This window comes from Hyla sarda, chromosome 4 (assembly GCF_029499605.1).
Source record: "Hyla sarda isolate aHylSar1 chromosome 4, aHylSar1.hap1, whole genome shotgun sequence".
In the NCBI taxonomy this organism is placed as follows: Eukaryota; Metazoa; Chordata; class Amphibia; order Anura; family Hylidae; genus Hyla; species Hyla sarda.
Window position 1 is genome coordinate 18,927,596 of NC_079192.1, and position 23,762 is coordinate 18,951,357.

General features: G+C 41.9%; 1 protein-coding gene and 1 pseudogene across 1 annotated transcript in view; both read right to left on the minus strand.

The window, feature by feature from the left end:
* LOC130367317 (extracellular calcium-sensing receptor-like) overlaps positions 1-23,762 on the minus strand; it is a 47,239-nt gene that overhangs the window by 9,308 nt on the left and 14,169 nt on the right. The window contains exons 3-4 of the mRNA XM_056569724.1: positions 3,002-3,236; positions 2,423-2,711 (exon numbers count right to left, since the gene is read on the minus strand). Coding sequence (XP_056425699.1) covers positions 2,423-2,711; positions 3,002-3,228 — 516 coding nt within the window. The 5' untranslated portion in view covers positions 3,229-3,236. The remainder of the gene's footprint in view (positions 1-2,422; positions 2,712-3,001; positions 3,237-23,762) is intronic.
* Positions 21,018-21,116, minus strand: LOC130267834 (U2 spliceosomal RNA; annotated as a pseudogene).

A 23,762-nucleotide genomic window follows, 5' to 3' on the forward strand; every position in this document is an offset into this window, starting at 1 on the left:
GGTCCCGGCAGGCATGATGTCACATGAAGCTTGGCTGGGACTCTGCTTCTGCCAGTCTTCCTGTATGCTGCTCTCCCTCTGCAGCAGTGTTTCCCAACCAGGGCACCTCCAGCTGTTGCAAAACTACAACTCCCAGCATGCCCAGACAGCCAACAGCTGTCCAGACATGCTGGGAGTTGTAGTTTTGCAACAGCTGGAGGCACCCTGTTTGGGAAACACTGCTCTGCAGTGTGCATACAGACTAAGTACAGGTGAGGGATGGCAGCCTCTATCTCTCTCTCTCCTGTGTCTCTCTGCACTAAAAAGTCAATGCTAAGAACCAGGGGCTGAGGGAGTAATTACAGAGGCAGCGATTAAGATGAATGTCAGAGGGGGAGGGGGGGGCACAGAGCAGGGAGTGCAGTGAGATAATACTATGTATAAGATAACGTGTGGTGAGGGGCAGGGGGAGGTAACAGGCTGTTATATGAGAGGCATGTGCAGGCTTGTAGCTCACAGGCTGGGAGCGAGTCCTGAGCTGAGAGTACTGAACTTCCGGTGGAAGGACCAGAGCCCTTTCAGCATTAGTCCTAAAAGCTGTATACTTACTATGAAAAGCATAGGATGCTGCTTGCAGACCAGGCATAGAAGAGTGACCCCTAGTGGCCAAAAGTATAAAATGAAAAAACTGGTATAAATATTAATATTTTTTTAATGAAGATATATTACAATATCTCTTCATTAATGATTATGAACAACATATTAAAAGTTTTTGTTGATGACAGGTACTCTTTAACATTATGGTTGTTCCGTCCTTAGTGTGCCGTTTTATTTCTTGGACTTTTTTTCCAACCCCAGTATTGGATACATAAAGTACTTGGAGTGCACCCCTCCACCACCTTACTTTCTTTGATTTTTTACAGGGAAAAATTACTTAACATGGGCAGGGACTGATTTTAAATAGCCCACCTCTGGTAGGAGCGGCCTCCAATGCCGCAGCTGATTGGCCCGCCACCCGTACCTCCTCATTAGTCAGGAAAGATGCATCACTCAGTGATGAACGGCCCTGAGACAACAGGACTGCTATCACTATACAAAGAGATGTCACGGCCGAAGCAAAAGGGGAATAGAGCTGGCGCTGATACCTGGAACAGGTATAAGACACATAAAAGTTGCCTGTAGTTTGAGAAAGCACGTAAAGAACTTAGTACAAAGATTATCTGATGTGATTAAATTTTTTACCTCAACTCTAAGCATAATGTCAAACCAGGAAACCCAGCACTGCCCATCACCTGCCCAATACCATCCCTACAGTGATCATGGTGGGGGCAGCATCATGTCTAGAGAAAAAAAGGCACTGCTCATCACCTGCCCAATACCATCCCTACAGTGATCATGGTGGAGGCAGCATCATGTCTGGAGGAAACCAGGCACTGCCCATCACCATCCCAATACAATCCCTACAGTGATCATGGAGGGGGCAGTATCATGTCTGGAGGAAACCAGGCACTGCCCATCACCTGCCCAATACCATCCCTACAGTGATCATGGTGGGGGCAGCATCATGTCTGGAGAAAACCAGGCACAGCCCATCACCTGCCCAATACCATCACTACAGTGATCATTGTAGGGGGAAGCATCATGTCTAGAGAAAAACAGGCACTGCCCATCACCTGCCCAATACCATCCCTACAGGGATCATGGTGGGGGCAGCATCATGTCTGGAGGAAACCAGGCACTGCCCATCACCTGCACAATACCATCCCTACAGTGATCATGGTGGGGGCAGCATCATGTCTGGGGGAAACCAGGTACTGCCCATCATGTGCCCAATACCATCCCTACAGTGATCTTGGTGGGGGGCAGCATCATGTCTGGAGGAAACCAGGCACTGCCCATCACCTGCCCAATACCATGTCTACAGTAAGACATGGTGGTGGCATCATGCTGTTTTTCAGCAGCTGGGGTTGATGGAAATGTGAAGGGAGCAAAGTACAGAAGTTTTCTTAACAAAAACCTGATCCAAAATGCTCTTAACCTCAGACTGGGCTGAAGTTTCACCTTTCAACAAGAAAATGACCTGTCTTCTTATGGTGATGCAAATACCATGTTTCAAATTTCATCAATCCAAAACAAGGCTGTGTAAGAACCTTGGTAAAGACATAACCCAAAATTACCTAAAATATATTAATTGGATAAATAAATAAATGTCCTCAAAAAGTATGAACAAAAATTGTAGATTATCCACAAAATGGATGAGACCTCACACTTTCATACATATATAAACAGGAGGTTTCACTTCTGGAAGCCATTCTTAACACCCAACCCAAACTCCTTGCTAATAATACTTGCTACTACTTGCTAATAATGCTAAAGGTTTCACACAATAGTCAATGCATAGATGACAAAACATAAGTTTATTTGTTTGACATGTAGTCCACACCTGGGGATACCTGTAGACGCCCAATATTGTGGCCATTGCTATGGAGAGAAGTGATATTGGGTCACCTATGATGGCGAGAGGCACCTTCTTATTACACTGATAGTTTGGAATGGGGTTGTCTTCTCCTGTCAGGGTGATAAATGTGGCCCAGAGAGCCCGGGACAGGTGTATACAGGTATCGAACAACTGGAAGCCTAGGGTGATGTTAGGGAGCAGAAACTTGTCGGCATTTATCTCCTCAATGGCATAAACCATGGCATGAAGCAAAATGTAGTATGAAGCGCTGTATCTGCAAGACAAGAGGAACACATTAATATGTTCTGTTCCCCCTACCCCAGTCTAGATAGATAGATAGATAGATAGATAGATAGATAGATGGATAGAAGGGCATTGGAACTCCCACAAAAAATTTTGAAGGATAGCATTTTAACTGGCCTGGTATATTCTGGGATACGTATCCCACCCCTTCTTCCCCCCCGGTTCCTTCACTCATGGATAGATAGGTATGAGATAGGTAGATGACAGGATGACAGATATGAAATGATGAGTTCTTAAAGAATGCATAATAAAGGGACTCACACATTGCAGGTAATCTGATGGTCTCTTTCTCTGAATGAGTAACTAGGATCTATATACGATACGTGCACTGGGAAATATCCCCCAATAATAAGATCACCGTCCCGTGAAAATGCCGCCTCTTGTTTGCCACGAAGATTACATGGAATAGATCGTCCAGGTGAGACCAAAGACCAGAGGATGAAAATATAGAACCTCAGCCACATGCTGAGAAGAGGCCTCAGAAACATGTCCGTGTCTAAAAAAGTCAAGACAGAAGCATCATAAAGAATCACTGGATGTGCACCCTCCTCGTTTTATCTTACCTTTACCTAACCCTCTATATTACCTTTACCTAACATTCTATATTACCTTTACCTAACCCTCTATATTACCTTTACCTAACCCTCTATATTACCTTTACCTAACCTTCTATATTACCTTTACCTAACCCTCTATATTACCTTTACCTAACCCTCTATATTACCTTTACCTAACCTTCTATATTACCTTTATCTAACCTTCTATATTACCTTTATCTAACCTTCTATATTACCTTTACCTAACCCTCTATATTACCTTTACCTAACCTTCTATATTACCTTTACCTAACCCTCTATATTACCTTTACCTAACATTCTATATTACCTTTACCTAACCCTCTATATTACCTTTACCTAACCTTCTATATTACCTTTATCTAACCTTCTATATTACCTTTACCTATCCTTCTATATTACCTTTACCTAACATTCTATATTACCTTTACCTAACCCTCTATATTACCTTTACCTAACCTTCTATATTACCTTTACCTATCCTTCTATATTACCGTTACCTAACCTTCTATATTACCTTTACCTAACCTTCTATATTACCTTTACCTATCCTTCTATATTACCTTTACCTAACCTTCTATATTACCTTTACCTATCCTTCTATATTACCTTTACCTAACCTTCTATGTTACCTTTACCTATCCTTCTATATTACCTTTACCTAACCTTCTATATTACCTTTACCTATCCTTCTATATTACCTTTACCTATCCTTCTATATTACCTTTACGTAACCTTCTATATTACCTTTACCTAACCTTCTATATTACCTTTACCTAACCTTCTATATTACCTTTACCTAACCTTCTATATTACCTTTATCTAACCTTCTATATTACCTTTACCTATCCTTCTATATTACCTTTACGTAACCTTCTATATTACCTTTATCTAATCTTCTATATTACCTTTACCTAACCTTCTATATTACCTTTACCTAACCCTCTATATTACCTTTACCTAACCTTCTATATTACCTTTATCTAACCTTCTATATTACCTTTACCTAACCTTCTATATTACCTTTACCTAACCTTCTATATTACCTTTACCTAACCTTCTATATTACCTTTACCTAACCTTCTATATTACCTTTACCTAACCTTCTATATTACCTTTATCTAACCTTCTATATTACCTTTACCTAACCTTCTATATTACCTTTACCTAACCTTCTATATTACCTTTACCTATTCTTCTATATTACCTTTACCTAACCTTCTATATTACCTTTACCCAACCTTCTATATTACCTTTACCTAACCTTCTATATTACCTTTATCTAACCTTCTATATTACCTTTACCTAACCTTCTATATTACCTTTACCTAACCTTCTATATTACCGTTACCTAACCCTCTATATTACCTTTACCTAACCTTCTATATTACCTTCCCCTAACCTTCCATATTACCTTTATCTAACCTTCTATATTACCTTTACCTAACCTTCTATATTACCTTTACCTAACCTTCTATATTACCGTTACCTAACCTTCTATATTACCTTTACCTAACCTTCTATATTACCTTTACCTAACCTTCTATATTACCTTTACCTAACCCTCTATATTACCTTTACCTAACCTTCTATATTACCTTTACCTATCCTTCTATATTACCTTTACCTAACCCTCTATATTACCTTTACCTAACGCTCTATATTACCTTTACCTAACCTTCTATATTACCTTTACCTAACCTTCTATATTACCTTTACCTAACCTTCTATATTACCGTTACGTAACCTTCTATATTACCTTTACCTAACCTTCAATATTACCTTTACCTAACCTTCAATATTACCTTTACCTAACCTTCTATATTACCTTTATCTAACCTTCTATATTACCTTTACCTAACCCTCTATATTACCTTTACCTAACCTTCTATATTACCGTTACCTAACCTTCTATATTACCATTACCTAACCCTCTATATTACCTTTACCTAATCTTCTATATTACCTTTACCTAACCTTCTATATTACCTTTACCTAACATTCTATATTACCATTACCTAACCCTCTATATTACCTTTACCTAACCCTCTATATTACCTTTACCTAACCTTCTATATTACCGTTACCTAACCTTCAATATTACCTTTACCTAACCTTCTATATTACCTTTATCTAACCTTCAATATTACCTTTACCTAACCCTCTATATTACCTTTACCTAAGCTTCTGTCACGATGCCGGCTGGCAGGTAGTGGATCCTCTGTGCCAGAGAGGGATTGGCGTGGACCGTGCTAGTGGACCGGTTCTAAGCCACTACTGGTTTTCACCAGAGCCCGCCGCAAAGCGGGATGGTCTTGCTGCGGCGGTAGTGACCAGGTCGTATCCACTAGCAACGGCTCACCTCTCTGGCTGCTGAAGATAGGCGCGGTACAAGGGAGTAGGCAGAAGCAAGGTCGGACGTAGCAGAAGGTCGGGGCAGGCAGCAAGGATCGTAGTCAGGGGCAACGGCAGAAGGTCTGGAAACACAGGCAAGGAACACACAAGGAACGCTTTCACTGGCACTAAGGCAACAAGATCCGGCAAGGGAGTGCAAGGGAAGTGAGGTAATATAGGGAAGTGCACAGGTGATTACCCTAATTGGAACCACTGCGCCAATCAGCGGCGCAGTGGCCCTTTAAATCGCAGAGACCCGGCGCGCGCGCGCCCTAGGGAGCGGGGCCGCGCGCGCCGGGACAGAACAGACGGGGAGCGAGTCAGGTAGGGGAGCCGGGGTGCGCATCGCGAGCGGGCGCTACCCGCATCGCGAATCGCATCCCGGCTGGCAGCGGGATCGCAGCGCCCCGGGTCAGAGGACGTGACCGGAGCGCTGCAGCGGAGAGAGTGAAGCGAGCGCTCCGGGGAGGAGCGGGGACCCGGAGCGCTCGGCGTAACAGTACCCCCCCCCTTGGGTCTCCCCCTCTTCTTGGAGCCTGAGAACCTGAGGAGCAGACTTTTGTCAAGGATGTTGTCCTCAGGTTCCCAGGATCTCTCTTCAGGACCACAACCCTCCCAGTCTACTAAAAAAATTTTTTTCCCTCTGACCTTTTTGGCAGCCAAAATTTCCTTGACCGAGAAGACGTCCGAGGAGCCGGAAACAGGAGTGGGAGGAACAGATTTGGGAGAAAAACGGTTGAGGATGAGTGGTTTGAGAAGAGAGACGTGAAAGGCATTAGGGATACGAAGAGAAGGAGGAAGAAGAAGTTTATAAGAGACAGGATTAATTTGACACAAAATTTTAAAAGGACCAAGATAGCGTGGTCCCAACTTGTAGCTAGGGACACGGAAGCGGACATATTTAGCGGAGAGCCATACCTTGTCTCCAGGGGAAAAAACGGGGGGAGCTCTTCTTTTCTTATCCGCGAACCTCTTCATGCGTGAAGAAGCCTGTAAGAGAGAATTTTGGGTCTCTCTCCATATAATGGAAAGGTCACGAGAAATCTCATCCACAGCGGGCAGACCAGAGGGCAAGGGGGTAGGGAGGGGGGGAAGAGGGTGACGGCCGTACACCACGAAAAATGGGGATTTGGAGGAAGATTCAGAGACCCTGAAGTTATACGAGAATTCGGCCCATGGAAGGAGATCTGCCCAGTCATCCTGGCGGGAGGAAACAAAATGTCGCAAATAATCACCCAAGATCTGGTTAATTCTTTCTACTTGTCCATTGGACTGGGGATGATATGCAGAGGAAAAATTTAATTTAATCTTGAGTTGTTTACAGAGAGCCCTCCAGAATTTAGACACGAATTGGACACCTCTATCCGAGACAATCTGCGTAGGCAACCCGTGAAGACGAAAAATGTGTACAAAAAATTGTTTAGCCAACTGAGGCGCAGAAGGAAGACCAGGAAGAGGGATGAAATGTGCCATTTTGGAGAATCGATCAACGACCACCCAAATAACAGTGTTGCCACGGGAAGGGGGTAAATCAGTAATAAAATCCATACCAATCAGAGACCAAGGCTGTTCGGGGACAGGCAGAGGATGAAGAAAACCAGCGGGCTTCTGGCGAGGAGTCTTATCCCGGGCACAGATAGTGCAGGCTCGCACAAAGTCCCCAACATCCGTCTCCAGAGTCGGCCACCAATAGAAGCGGGAGATGAGTTGCACAGATTTCTTGATGCCCGCATGACCTGCGAGATGGGAGGAGTGACCCCATTTGAGGATTCCGAGGCGTTGGCGTGGAGAAACAAAGGTCTTCCCTGGAGGAGTCTGCCTGATGGAGGCAGGAGAAGTGGAGATCAGGCAGTCAGGTGGAATGATGTGTTGCGGAGGGAGATCAACTTCCGAGGCATCCGAGGAACGAGAGAGAGCATCGGACCTAATGTTCTTATCGGCAGGACGAAAGTGAATCTCAAAATTAAATCGGGCAAAGAACAGAGACCACCGGGCCTGGCGAGGATTCAGCCGTTGGGCAGACTGGAGGTAGGAGAGGTTCTTGTGGTCGGTGTAGATAATAACAGGAGAACTTGATCCCTCCAGCAGATGCCTCCATTCCTCAAGTGCTAATTTAATGGCTAGAAGCTCTCGATCCCCGATGGAGTAGTTCCTCTCCGCTGGAGAGAAGGTCCTAGAGAAAAAAAACCACAAGTGACAGCATGCCCGGAAGAATTTTTTTGTAGAAGAACAGCTCCAGCTCCCACTGAGGAGGCATCAACCTCCAATAGGAAGGGTTTGGAAGGGTCAGGTCTGGAGAGGACGGGAGCCGAAGAAAAGGCAGACTTGAGTCGTTTAAAGGCGTCTTCTGCTTGAGGAGGCCAGGACTTGGGATCAGCACTTTTTTTGGTTAAAGCCACGATAGGAGCCACAATGGTAGAAAAATGTGGAATAAATTGCCTGTAATAATTGGCGAACCCCAAAAAGCGTTGGATAGCACGGAGTCCGGAGGGGCGTGGCCAATCTAAGACGGCAGAGAGTTTGTCTGGATCCATCTGTAGTCCCTGGCCAGAGACCAAATATCCTAGAAAAGGAAGAGATTGGCATTCAAACAGACATTTCTCAATTTTGGCATAGAGTTGGTTGTCACGAAGTCTCTGAAGAACCATACGGACATGCTGGCGGTGTTCTTCTAGATTGGCAGAAAAAATTAGGATATCGTCCAGATATACAACAACACAGGAGTATAACAGATCACGAAAAATTTCATTGACAAAGTCTTGGAAGACGGCAGGGGCGTTGCACAGTCCAAAGGGCATGACCAGATACTCAAAGTGTCCATCTCTGGTGTTAAATGCCGTTTTCCACTCGTCCCCCTCTCTGATGCGGATGAGGTTATAGGCGCCTCTTAAGTCCAATTTAGTGAAGATGTGGGCACCTTGGAGGCGATCAAAGAGTTCAGAGATGAGGGGTAAGGGGTAGCGGTTCTTAACCGTGATTTTATTAAGACCGCGGTAGTCAATGCAAGGACGTAGGGAGCCATCTTTTTTGGACACAAAGAAAAATCCGGCTCCGGCAGGAGAGGAGGATTTACGGATAAAGCCCTTCTTTAGATTCTCCTGGACGTATTCGGACATGGCAAGAGTCTCTGGGGCAGAGAGAGGATAAATTCTGCCCCGGGGTGGAGTAGTGCCCGGGAGGAGGTCGATAGGGCAATCATAAGGCCTGTGAGGAGGTAGTGTCTCAGCTTGTTTTTTGCAGAAAACATCCGCGAAGTCCATATAGGCCTTAGGAAGACCGGTTACTGGAGGAACCACAGAGTTACGGCAAGGGTTACTGGGAACCGGTTTTAGACAGTTCTTGGAACAAGAGGACCCCCAACTCTTGATCTCCCCAGTGGACCAATCCAGGGTAGGGGAATGAAGTTGAAGCCAGGGAAGTCCAAGGAGAATTTCCGAGGTGCAATTGGGGAGGACCAAAAGTTCAATCCTCTCATGATGAGATCCGATGCTCATAAGAAGGGGCTCCGTGCGGAAACGTATGGTACAGTCCAATCTTTCATTATTTACACAATTGATGTAGAGGGGTCTGGCGAGACTGGTCACCGGGATGTTGAACCTGTTGACGAGAGAGGCCAAAATAAAATTTCCTGCAGATCCAGAGTCCAAGAAGGCCACAGCAGGGAAGGAGAAGGCAGAGGCAGACATCCGCACAGGCACAGTAAGACGTGGAGAAGCAGAGTAGACATCAAGGACTGTCTCACCTTTGTGCGGAGTCAGCGTACGTCTTTCCAGGCGGGGAGGACGGATAGGACAATCCCTCAGGAAGTGTTCGGTACTAGCACAGTACAGGCAGAGGTTCTCCATACGGCGTCGTGTCCTCTCTTGAGGTGTCAGGCGAGACCGGTCGACCTGCATAGCCTCCACGGCGGGAGGCACAGGAACAGATTGCAGGGGACCAGAGGAGAGAGGAGCCGAGGAGACGAAACGCCTCGTGCGAACAGAGTCCATATCTTGGCGGAGTTCCTGGCGCCTTTCAGAAAAACGCATGTCAATGCGAGTGGCTAGGTGAATGAGTTCATGTAGATTAGCAGGGATTTCTCGTGCGGCCAGAACATCTTTAATGTTGCTGGATAGGCCTTTTTTGAAGGTCGCGCAGAGGGCCTCATTATTCCAGGACAATTCTGAAGCAAGTGTACGGAATTGTACGGCATACTCGCCAACGGAAGAATTACCCTGGACCAGGTTCAACAGGGCAGTCTCAGCAGAAGAGGCTCGGGCAGGTTCCTCAAAGACACTTCGGATTTCCGAGAAGAAGGAGTGTACAGAGGCAGTGACGGGGTCATTGCGGTCCCAGAGCGGTGTGGCCCATGACAGGGCTTTTCCGGACAGAAGACTGACTACGAAAGCCACCTTAGACCTTTCAGTGGGAAACAGGTCCGACATCATCTCCAGATGCAGGGAACATTGGGAAAGAAAGCCACGGCAAAACTTAGAGTCCCCATCAAATTTATCCGGCAAGGATAAGCGTATCCCAGGAGCGGCCACTCGCTGCGGAGGAGGTGCAGGAGCTGGCGGAGGAGATGACTGCTGAAGCTGTGGTAGTAACTGTTGTAGCATAACGGTCAGTTGAGACAGCTGTTGGCCTTGTTGCGCTATCTGTTGTGACTGCTGGGCGACCACCGTGGTGAGGTCAGCGACAACTGGCAGAGGAACTTCAGCGGGATCCATGGCCGGATCTACTGTCACGATGCCGGCTGGCAGGTAGTGGATCCTCTGTGCCAGAGAGGGATTGGCGTGGACCGTGCTAGTGGACCGGTTCTAAGCCACTACTGGTTTTCACCAGAGCCCGCCGCAAAGCGGGATGGTCTTGCTGCGGCGGTAGTGACCAGGTCGTATCCACTAGCAACGGCTCACCTCTCTGGCTGCTGAAGATAGGCGCGGTACAAGGGAGTAGGCAGAAGCAAGGTCGGACGTAGCAGAAGGTCGGGGCAGGCAGCAAGGATCGTAGTCAGGGGCAACGGCAGAAGGTCTGGAAACACAGGCAAGGAACACACAAGGAACGCTTTCACTGGCACTAAGGCAACAAGATCCGGCAAGGGAGTGCAAGGGAAGTGAGGTAATATAGGGAAGTGCACAGGTGATTACCCTAATTGGAACCACTGCGCCAATCAGCGGCGCAGTGGCCCTTTAAATCGCAGAGACCCGGCGCGCGCGCGCCCTAGGGAGCGGGGCCGCGCGCGCCGGGACAGAACAGACGGGGAGCGAGTCAGGTAGGGGAGCCGGGGTGCGCATCGCGAGCGGGCGCTACCCGCATCGCGAATCGCATCCCGGCTGGCAGCGGGATCGCAGCGCCCCGGGTCAGAGGACGTGACCGGAGCGCTGCAGCGGAGAGAGTGAAGCGAGCGCTCCGGGGAGGAGCGGGGACCCGGAGCGCTCGGCGTAACAGCTTCTATATTACCTTTACCTAACATTCTATATTACCTTTACCCAACCCTCTATATTACCTTTACCTAACCCTCTATATTACCTTTACCTAACATTCTATATTACCTTTACCTAACCTTTTATATTACCTTTACCTAACCTTCTATATTACATTTACCTAACCTTCTATATTACCTTTATCTAACCTTCTATATTACCTTTACCTAACCCTCTATATTACCTTTACCTAACCTTCAATATTACCTTTACCTAACCTTCTATATTACCTTTACCTAACCTTCTATATTACCTTTTTCTAACCTTCTATATTACCTTTACCTAACCTTCTATATCACCTTTACCTAACCTTTTATATTACATTTACCTAACATTCTACATTACCTTTACCTAACCTTCTATATTACATTTACCTAACATTCTATATTACCTTTACCTAACCCTCTATATTACCTTTACCTAACCTTCCATATTACCTTTACCTAACCCTCTATATTACCTTTACCTAACCCTCTATTTTACCTTTACCTAACCTTCTACATTACCTTTACCTAACATTCTATATTACCTTTACCTAACCTTCTATATTACCTTTATCTAACCTTCCATATTACCTTTATCTAACCTTCTATATTACCTTTACCTAACCCTCTATATTACCTTTATCTAACCTTCTATATTACCTTTACCTAACCCTCTATATTACCTTTACCTAACCCTCTATATTACCTTTATCTAACCTTCTATATTACCTTTACCTAACCTTCTATATTACCTTTACCTAACCCTCTATATTACCTTTACTTAACCTTCTAAATTACCTTTACCTAACCCTCTATATTACCTTTACCTAACATTCTATATTACCTTTACCTAACCTTTTATATTACCTTTACCTAACCTTCTATATTACATTTACCTAACCTTCTATATTACCTTTATCTAACCTTCTATATTACCTTTACCTAACCCTCTATTTTACCTTTACCTAACCTTCAATATTACCTTTACCTAACCTTCTATATTACCTTTACCTAACCTTCTATATTACCTTTTTCTAACCTTCTATATTACCTTTACCTAACCTTCTATATCACCTTTACCTAACCTTCTATATTACATTTACCTAACATTCTATATTACCTTTACCTAACCTTCTATATTACATTTACCTAACATTCTATATTACCTTTACCTAACCCTCTATATTACCTTTACCTAACCTTCCATATTACCTTTACCTAACCCTCTATATTTCCTTTACCTAACCCTCTATTTTACCTTTACCTAACCTTCTACATTACCTTTACCTAACATTCTATATTACCTTTACCTAACCTTCTATATTACCTTTATCTAACCTTCCATATTACCTTTATCTAACCTTCTATATTACCTTTACCTAACCCTCTATATTACCTTTATCTAACCTTCTATATTACCTTTACCTAACCCTCTATATTACCTTTACTTAACCTTCTAAATTACCTTTACCTAACCCTCTATATTACCTTTATCTAACCCTCTATATTACCTTTACCTAACCTTCTATATTACCTTTACCTAACCTTCTATATTACCTTTACCTAATCTTCTATATTACCTTTACCTAACCTTCTATATTACCTTTACCTAACATTCTATATTACCTGTATCTAATCTTCTATATTACCTTTATCTGTCATGATAATTATATGCCCCAAAAATAAATCACTATGTTTAATGTGTTTAATAGCATGATGTCGGCCATTTTGTGTATGATTTAAGTAGGCCACAATTCTGAAGTTTCATCTCTACAAAAAAGTGCCAGTCTGGGAGTGGAATACTTGTTATCTCTTTAGATATTTATGGCTGTTTGGATAAGACAAGATAAGGGGGGCTAGTTACATTCTCTAGACATTCACACATCTGTGTTAGAGAATCATCCATTGTATTAATATATTTCCCATAAATTTGGATGTCTAGTTGGTGACCCTATGTCTATGTTAATCCAGGTTTTAATTACTTATGTGTGTACCCCTATTAAATTATGGCTCCATACGTCAATTGTGTAATGTTGGTATAAAATCAGTTATTGACAGTTAACCCTTAATGATAATGATGATAATTGTTTATGCAATAGCACCCCTAGCGTATGGGTAGTTGACACTACACCCACAGGAAAGGCATTATGGGTGATATGCTCAATGCATTCTGAGTATTATAGTGATGTCATAGTCATTACCATATGTACACTCCCAACCTACATTCATTGGGGAATTCCAATTCAGGAGGGTGCGTCTAGCTAATGAAAAAGTCCGGTAAACCAGATGTTAGGAATTGTAGATTGTAGACTGTGCTTTAAACAACACACAAAGACACAGGAAAGAGGTCCAACCAGGTGGAAAAGCCATGTGAGATTCCAGCAGACAGACTGATCACATGGTACCAGACCAATGGCTATCCATGACGATAAGATGGACCGTTCAATTTTCCTAGGACCAGAAGCGAGGTTCTTACATAGACTTGGTAAGAGACACAAAAATGGTATTCCATTTAAATAAGACTAATTGGGATAATGTGGATGGAATAATACCATTTAGATTGGCGAATAAATTAATAAAATAAAATAATTAATTATCTCCATATTGAGATTATTGTTTTAGGATATTATGAGACTTCATTCTACCTGCAGAAGAATAAAGACTCAAAATCTATCAAAGTATTAAATAATTGTTTAAACATATTGATAGAATTCCTACTCACCAAACTAAGTGTTTTAAGTATATTTCCCACACAGGAAACTTGCTTCAAGTTTTTCCTCCTAAAATATAGTCTAGCGAGATCATAAAACTCTGCTATTTGTCTTAATGTCTTACCAAGATCATGTATAGAAAATAGTCCAGAATGGGCTGGAAGTATATCATAGTTCTTCCATGTTTGTATCCTTAGATGGATTTGCTCATTCTTGGAATCATGTGATTTGTAGTTGGTTAGAAGGGGGCGGAGTGTATTTAGCATTCCATATCGATATGTCTATGATTAGATATTGCCTATCTTAATATCATGAGGTTCATCTGGATAGAGTGATATGTAACTTTTTTCTTATATGATATTCCTAACCTAGTAGCTTTTGTTTCATTGTAACAAGTTACTTACAACTCACATGTATTGTTCTACTATATGTAGTCAATTAACAAGCTTGTAATGTTTACTAATATATCCAATTGATATTCATTTGCATATATCATTGTGTTTATTACTCATTTATGTTGATAACCTTATAACCAATAAATCTCCATACTTTATAATACCTGTGTATTATTGTATATTGCAAAACTATATCTTTAAGCGTTAATGTCATCCCGTCATAAAAAGAACTTGTTGATATCTGAGGAAATAGTTGGACTCAGATGTGAATGGTATTGATTGGCTTTGTCTACAATTCACATGGTCATAATTTTGATATTTTTAATAATTTTAATAATTTTTAATTTTTCATAATTAATAATTTTTATCACCATAATTCATTATTCATAATTTAGTTTTTACCTCATGACATACCTAACCTTCTACATTACCTTTACCTAACCCTCTATATTACCTTTACCAAACCCTCTATATTACCTTTACCAAACCCTCTATATTACCTTTATCTAACCCTCTGTATTACCTTTACCTAACCTTCTATATTACCTTTACCTAACCTTCTATATTACCTTTACCAAACCCTCTATATTACCTTTACCTAACCCTCTATATTACCTTTACCTAACCGTCTATATTACCTTTACCTAACCGTCTATATTACCTTTACCAAACCCTCTATATTACCTTTACCTAACCCTCTATATTACCTTTACCTAACCTTCTACATTACCTTTACCTAACCTTCTATATTACCTTCCCCTAACCTTCTATATTACCTTTACCTAACCTTCTATATTACCTTTACCAAACCCTCTATATTACCTTTACCTAACCTTCTATATTACCTTCCCCTAACCTTCTATATTACCTTTACCTAACCTTCTATATTACCTTCCCCTAACCATCTATATTACCTTTACCTAACCTTCTATATTACCTTTACCTAACCTTCTATATTACCTTTACCTAACCCTCTATATTACCTTTACCTAACCTTCTATATTACCTTCCCCTAACCTTCTATATTACCTTTACCTAACCTTCTATATTACCTTCCCCTAACCATCTATATTACCTTTACCTAACCTTCTATATTACCTTTACCTAACCTTCTATATTACCTTTACCAAACCCTCTATATTACCTTTACCTAACCTTCTATATTACCTTCCCCTAACCTTCTATATTATCTTTACCTAACCTTCTATATTACCTTCCCCTAACCATCTATATTACCTTTACCTAACCTTCTATATTACCTTTACCTAACCTTCTATATTACCTTTACCTAACCCTCTATATTACCTTTACCTAACCTTCTATATTACCTTTACCTAACCTTTTATATTACCTTTACCCAACCTTCTATATTACCTTTACCTAACCTTCTATATTACCTTTACCTAACCTTCTATATTACCTTTACCTATCCTTCTATATTACCTTTACCTAACCTTCTATATTACCTTTACCAAACCTTCTATATTACCTTTACCTAACCTTCTATATTACCTTTACCTAACCTTCTATATTACCTTTACCTATCCTTCTATATTACCTTTACCAAACCTTCTATATTACCGTTACCTAATCTTCTATATTACCTTTATCTAACCTTCTATATTACCTTTACCTAACCTTCTAATTTACCTTTACCTAACCTTCTATATTACCTTTAACTAACCTTCTATATTACCTTTAACTAACCTTCTATATTACCTTTAACTAACCTTCTATATTACCTTTACCTAACCTTCTATATTACCTTTACCTATCCTTCTATATTACCTTTACCTAACCTTCTATATTACCTTTACCTAACCTTCTATATTACCTTTACCTAACCTTCTATATTACCTTTACCTATCCTTCTATATTACCTTTACCTAACCTTCTATATTACCTTTACCAAACCTTCTATATTACCTTTACCTAACCTTCTATATTACCTTTACCTAACCTTCTATATTACCTTTACCTATCCTTCTATATTACCTTTACCAAACCTTCTATATTACCATTACCTAATCTTCTATATTACCTTTATCTAACCTTCTATATTACCTTTACCTAACCTTCTAATTTACCTTTACCTAACCTTCTATATTACCTTTACCTAACCTTCTATATTACCTTTACCTAACCTTCTATATTACCTTTAACTAACCTTCTATATTACCTTTACCTAACCTTCTATATTACCTTTACCTATCCTTCTATATTACCTTTACCTAACCTTCTATATTACCTTTACCTAACCTTCTATATTACCTTTACCTAACCTTCTATATTACCTTTACCTAACCTTCTATATTACCTTTACCTAACCTTCTATATTACATTTACCTAACATTCTATATTACCTTTACCTAACCTTCTATATTACCTTTACCTATCCTTCTATATTACCTTTATGTAACCTTCTATATTACCTTTACCTATCCTTCTATATTACCTTTACCTAACCTTCTATATTACCTTTACCTAACCTTCTATATCACCTTTACCTAACCCTCTATATTACCTTTATCTAACCTTCTATATTACCTTTACCTAACCTTCTATATTACCTTTACCTATCCTTCTATATCACCTTTACCTCTATATTACCTTTATCTAACCTTCTATATTACCTTTACCTAACCTTCTATATTACCTTTACCTATCCTTCTATATTACCTTTACCTAACCTTCTATATTACCTTTATCTAACCTTCTATATTACCTTTACCTAACCTTCTATATTACCTTTATGTAACCTTCTATCTTACCTTTAAGCAGCGAGATAAGGTCTGGTCTTTGTAGGTCCTGAACAGTGAAACGTCTTGTGTAAGGAGCAATATATATACTGTATTTATCGAAGAGATGTTTTATTGCTTTAGCCTCTGGGGCAAAGGTTATAATTGTACAAAATTACTCAATCCTCATAAGATAGAAAAATTGCATAATAGTTTGGAAGATAATTTGAAGATACATTTCTGGATATTACATTGTTTGTTCCCTGTCATTTAGTTTATGTAGTCAGAGTTTATGAAAAAAAATAATAATCCAGAAAAATAGTAATTTAAGCAATAAATCATAAATGGTCAAAGATAGTGATGTCTTGATTGTTGCCACCAGAAGCTTTCATAGGAGAAGCATATAGGAAAACTCAAAATGGCCCCCTCCTTATACTGATTCATTCTACCACACATTATTGTACTGGGATAGATGGTTCAGGACAGGTATCAACACTTGTATGTTTCACATAGGTCAACTTGAAGCTCCTGTGAATAGGGCAGCTTTTATTTTGATTGAACAGAAGGCCACACATTGGTCGTTGGCATAATGGATAATGAGTGTGGATTTCATGGGCCACCTAACTGGTTTCTCTTTGTGCCACTCTGAAACCACTCTAAGGGGATCTGGTTTTCACTGCTACTACTTCCAGGCTGCTACCTCCGGTGTGGGTGGTGGTTGGACCCAGTAGACCAGGACATGGGGTGTCCCAGTACAGCAGTTACAGCTGCTGCCCACTGGAGATTTGTTGGGTGGCTGACATACTAAAGGTTTGCTGGATGCACAATGTGTAAACTTGTAAAGGATTGCAAATGTATTTGTTTGTATTGCACATCAGGTTAATGCCAACACTGAGGTAACCAGAGTACAGAGGCTAAATTTGTCTCACATTTCTTGCACTTCATTGTGCAGCTGAATGTTAGTTTGGTCACATGTTAGCCAATAAGTCCCTAGTCTAAACCTTCTGGGGAAAAGGTGGACCTAAACCTGTTCTAGAGAAAAAAAATCATAGCTATGCCTTTGCCAGAGTCGCGCCAATTACTGCTTGTCCTACATCTGCAAATATGCAACATTGGAGGGCACTCTACTCAAAATATTTAGGCAATACTATTGGTGTGCTAAAGTAGGCATCCAAATCACAATTAAATACTCCAAGAAAAAATCAAATGCCTCATATACACCCACAAAAATGATACATATTGAACAATATCTTTATTAGACAAAAGAACACAAGTAATATTAAGGACAGGCTATTACAAGCACTTAAAGAAAAACTGTCAGCTTGAGCAGGAGTCCAACGAGGGGTCACTTACTTAAATATGTCCAGTAGGTCCTGAGATGTGCCCCTCAGAAAATCCTCTGCTGAATTCAGTGAATCATGCACAGGGGGTGTGGCTCCGCCCACTCAATTTACATATTCATTGTCTGTGACTCCACATTGAGTGGGCGGAGCACCTCCCCCTATATCCTGGTGAAGTGGAGTCACAGACAGTGAATGTGTAAATTGACTGGGCGGATTGGGACATATCCCAGGACCTACTTGGTATAGTTAAGTAAGTGACCCCTCGTTGGACTCCTGTTCATCCACACTATAACCCAGTGTATTAAGTTTGGTGTGGGTGAACAGGCTGAACTTTCCCTTTAAAAAGCCCAAAAATAGTTGGGGAACCCAACCACTCAAAGCACCCCCCCAATACAAAATGAATTTATATGACAATGATATGGCAATAAATAGCTAGTATGGTCTTCTATAACATGTATCACCATGTATAAATGTGATTGATGACCAATTAATCCCCTAATCAGGACATACAATAGCAGAACAATTTTTATATATGTATTCCTCGATCTAAGCAGCAACCCTCACAGTAAGTAAAATAATGAAAAATAAATGCAATAACAACAATAGCACTGTGAATATTGAGTTGTCAGAAATGCAAGGGGACCAGGCAGGATACAGATGGAGGAACAGAAAGTGAAACAATATCCTCATCAAGAGTGGGTACCCACACTGAAGCCCCATACGTTCCATTGCTGGACTAGGCACTTCTTCAGGGGTGAAGGATTTACCTCACAAATGTCATTTTTATGCATATACAGATTAAAACAATATCTGGTAGTTGTGTATGCAGGTTACGGCTCAACAAACGCACATTCCATATTTAGCAGAAGCCCTGAACAAGCGTATATCATATCCTAAGCCTCAATACGGCTCGGTCATGTGATTGCTGGGATTCAATGTGTCAGATCACATGTGTCGGACAGAGTCCAATTCATACCTGCGCAAAGAACCGTTGGCAGCGAACCAGACTCTGATTATTTCCCAATGGAGTCATCAGAACTTAGTGCAAAGATGACAACCACCGGTGGTAAACCACAGGTATATAAAGAACCTATGATCCCCTCATAAAGCGGCATGATAAAGATACCCTTATACAAAACAAAGTAGTATAAGACTAACATTCCCAAGTGAGGCTTCACCATGGGGGTTTGTTCCAAATCTGGTTCTAGTCCATGCTGTGAGAATACATTCTACATTTTTTTTAGCATCCAAGCAGGTGAGTATTTTCAAGAAAGGATAAGTTGAACAAGGACCTTTCTGACTTTCACTGATCTATTTTGGGCCTATAGTCAGGTCAGTGGGGATTTCCTGGGAGGGAAGCTCAGGGGGATTTCCCTGGAGGGAACTTTCTAAATGTCGTGTCACAGATTGCCACCAAAAGATAATTACATAAGGAACAATGGCCGGCATTTATCATTGTAGGATTAAGTGAAGCATTTTTTTACACCTTTTTTTGTGTGTGCTGGTAATGTGTAGGAGCACCAGATTTATTAAATGGTCGCAGAGCATTTCATAAATTTTGTGCAGGTCACATTTTCTGAAATTTTACTCTTCACATACACCATAAAGCTAAGCTAAGTCTGGGCTGATGTAGTTTTAGAGACTTTTCAGTGGCTTTGCGCCTTTTTTGCGCGTTTTCACAAAAAGGCGAAGTTCATAAAACCCGTCTATATCATGTGAATTCCCCAAATCTGTGTATTGCAACTCAAAATGAGCAGAGATGTGTAAACCAAAAGGCGCAAATAAACCCTGCTTGCGCCTTTTTTGCGCCTTTTCTAAACACAAAAAACTGTCTAAAGACAATGATAAATGTTGGCCAATATATTTAAAGTTTAGTTTGGTGACAGGTACTCTATAAATCTCTGCACATGTATGTACAGAACATGTACAGTGTAAGAGACAACTGCATGGAGTGGCTCAACCTTTCTTTATTAAGAGCCGAGGGACATGCTCTCGAATCACCCAAGGTGCAAGAAAAAGTGTAAAACATGTTACACTAAAAAAAAAAAATGGGCACAAAAGATGCGGTCTATCGCAAGCCCATCTCCGACAGGAGAGAGGTCCCCCAACAAACCTTACCCTTCGCCTCCGGACTAATTGGTACCTACAAGGTTCCAGGTTCGAAGTCCCTTTTCACCCAAGCTACTAAGGGACCACAAATGATCCCGGCATCCCGCTTGGCATTAGGCAAGGTATCTGCCCGCAGAGCAGTAAACGGTTGGTACCCTGCCCATACAGGAGTACCCAGGGTTTTTTTCAGGGAGATTCAGAACCTGATGGCCACACACACCTCCCCTAGACCGCCAGGAGGGACACCCAGAAGGGCTACCGCATCCTGACAAATCCTGTGGACACACAACACGCAAAAAGTGACACAGTAAACATAAATAAATAAGTGAATGCGTGCAGGTTTACTGCCTGGACATTCGGCCAGATCTATAAAAATTTCTCTGATCCTAGCCAGAAGGCCGGGAATCAAGAAGTGAGTGCCACAAGGTGTAGAGATATGGTGCAAGTACTTCCACTCAGTGAGCCCATCCTCTCAGTGATTTTCGGCTCCTCTGGGTCACCAGTCTCTGAGGCACAAAAGTACCTCAGCTCTAGACCCTCTCAGTCTCATGGTGAGACCTGAAGGAAGCAGGTCCCCAGTCATACATCGATGGTGTCTGATTCACCAATAAAACTGATAAGAATAGATACTACACTTGATCTTAGCCGAAAGGCCGAGAAGCCATCCTTCTGACACATGATTGTGCAAAGCGGTGACTAGTAGCTGCAGGCCGTGGTGAACTAGTGTTAGCTTGAAAGCTTTCCTTCTGCTTATCACAAGAAGGGAAGCAAAGACAAAGATGCTGGAGCAGACCATCTAGGACAGACATTTCCACCACGCCATCTAATTGTAGACGACGAGGAATCCGATGACAGATTGCTTAACATCATGTCTTCAGACTCTTCTTCCTCCTCCTGAGAAGACCTTGAATGTGTCAACCAGTCTACAAGGAATTAGTGATACTTGTAGCCAGGTCCTGTGATGCCCCCCATGCACTTACACAGAGACATAATTCCTAAAGTCAGCAACCGCATCTGGTAAGACACTAATGAATTTCCACACGGCAGGAAACGGTAAAGAGATAGGTACACCACCATTCGACCGTGCCCCACCTCTGGAAGGCTTTTTTCTCAAGCCTGCAGATGCAGAATCGTCACCATCACCTGCTCCTGAGCTGATCAGACCAACAGGCCTGCTGATATCCTCATCATCAAACTTCTCCTCATCATCCACACCTCTTCTATTAGTATTAACTTGTAATGTCTGATGCTCGTCCAGATAATCACATGGTGCAGCTTTACCTCACATCATTACTTCACATCACCCCACATCTTTACCTGACATCATCATCCCACATCTTTACCTGACATCTTTACCTCACATCATTACCTGACATCAATCTTTACCTGACATCATTATCTCACATCTTTACCTGACATCTTTACCTGACATCATTACCTCACATCTTTACCTCACATCTTTACCTGACCTCATTACCTCACAACTGTACCTCACAACTTTACCCCACATCTTTACCTCACAACATCTTTACCTCACAGCATTAGGAATAAAATAGCGGCAAAATGGAAAAATACAGAAATAACGGAGGTTGGGGCTACGGTCAACTCTGTTCATCAGAATTGCCTTCTGGAGGGGTCTATAGCTTCAGCTAACAATGAGCTCATTCTTTCTCCTCCCCCCCCCCCCTTTTTTTTTTTTTTCTCTTTCTTCCCCTCTCTTGGGACCTTCTGGGCATATAGTGTTGAAATATTAGATAATGCAATTAATGTAAAGTTAGTTATTGTTTTGGATGTACATGCTTGTATACATGTTAGTTATTGTTTTTGGATGTAATGTATGAAAATGAATAAATACATTTATAAAAAAAAAGAAAAAAAAAACGGGGTAGAGGGAAAAGTGTCAGGGAGGCTAGTCCTGAACTGGCACACCCCAACAAGTTTGCCCGGTTGGCAGATGACGGGGATGCCATTTCAGAGCTAGCAGTACTGCAGCAGAACTCTGCCTCTGACCGCCAGGGGGGTGTCTGCTCCAGTTAGGAGGGAGGAAGGAGTGCAGGGCAGGCCAGACAGATACTGGTAGTGGGGGGCTCAATTATAAGGGGGACAGACAGGGCGATCTGTCACAAAGACCGGGATTGCCGAACAATGTGTTTTCTTCCTGGCACTCGAGTTCAGCACATCACGGATCAGGTTGACAGGTTGCTGGGCGGGGCTGGAGAGGACCCAGCAGTCATGGTACAAATTGGCACCAATGACAAAGTAATAGGTAGGTGGAGTGTCCTTAAAAATTATTTCAGGGACTTAGGCTGCAAGCTCAAGGCAAGGATCTCCAAGGTAATATTTTCTGAAATATTACCTGTACCACGAGCCACACCAGAGAGGCAGCGGAAGATTAGGGACGTAAACAAGGGTCTCAGAAGCTGGTGTAGGAAGGAGGGGTTTGGGTTCATGGAGAACTGGGCCGACTTCGCTGTCGGTTACTGGCTCTACCGTTGGGACAGGCTGCACCTCAATGGGGAGGGTGCAGCTGTGCTTGGGGAGAAGATGGCTAGAAGGGTGGAGGAGTGTTTAAACTAGGGACTGGGGGGAGTGGGAACCTACAACATAGAGGGGGAAGATAGTGTAGATAGAGAGGGGGGACTTATTAATATACCTGGGGAGGGAGCGGTGGGAGGGCTTAGAATAGTTAATATGGATAGGCTTCATAAAAAAAAAAACATACACCATTGAATTGCATGTTGACTAATGCCAGAAGTCCAATAAAACAGAGGAACTTGAGTGGTTAATGTCTGAGGAGAATTATGACATAGCGGGTATAACAGAGACTTGGTTGGACGATAGCTGTGACTGGGCGGTCAACATACAGGGTTATAGTCTATCGGACAAAACGGAAAGGGGGAGGAGTTTGCCTTTATGTGAAATCGAGTCTGAAGGCCACACTGCTGGAGGATATATGGGAGGGAAACGATAATGTGGAGTCATTATGGGTAGAAATATATGGAGATGAAAATAAAAAAATTCTGATAGGGGTTTGTTATAAGCCACCAAACATAATGGAAGAGGCAGAAGATCAATTACTGAGGCAAATAAACAAAGCAGCAAATCAAAATGATGTGATAATAATGGGGGACTTTAACTATCCTGATATAAACTGGGAGACTGAGACCTGTGAATCTCATAAAGGTATAAGGTAAACTAGCCAGTACAGGTCACCTGTCTAACCCAGGAAGAAGTACAGGTCACCTGTCTAACCCAGGAAGAAGTACAGTGCCACCTAAAAAAATCAAAATAGACAAATTGCAAGGTCCAGA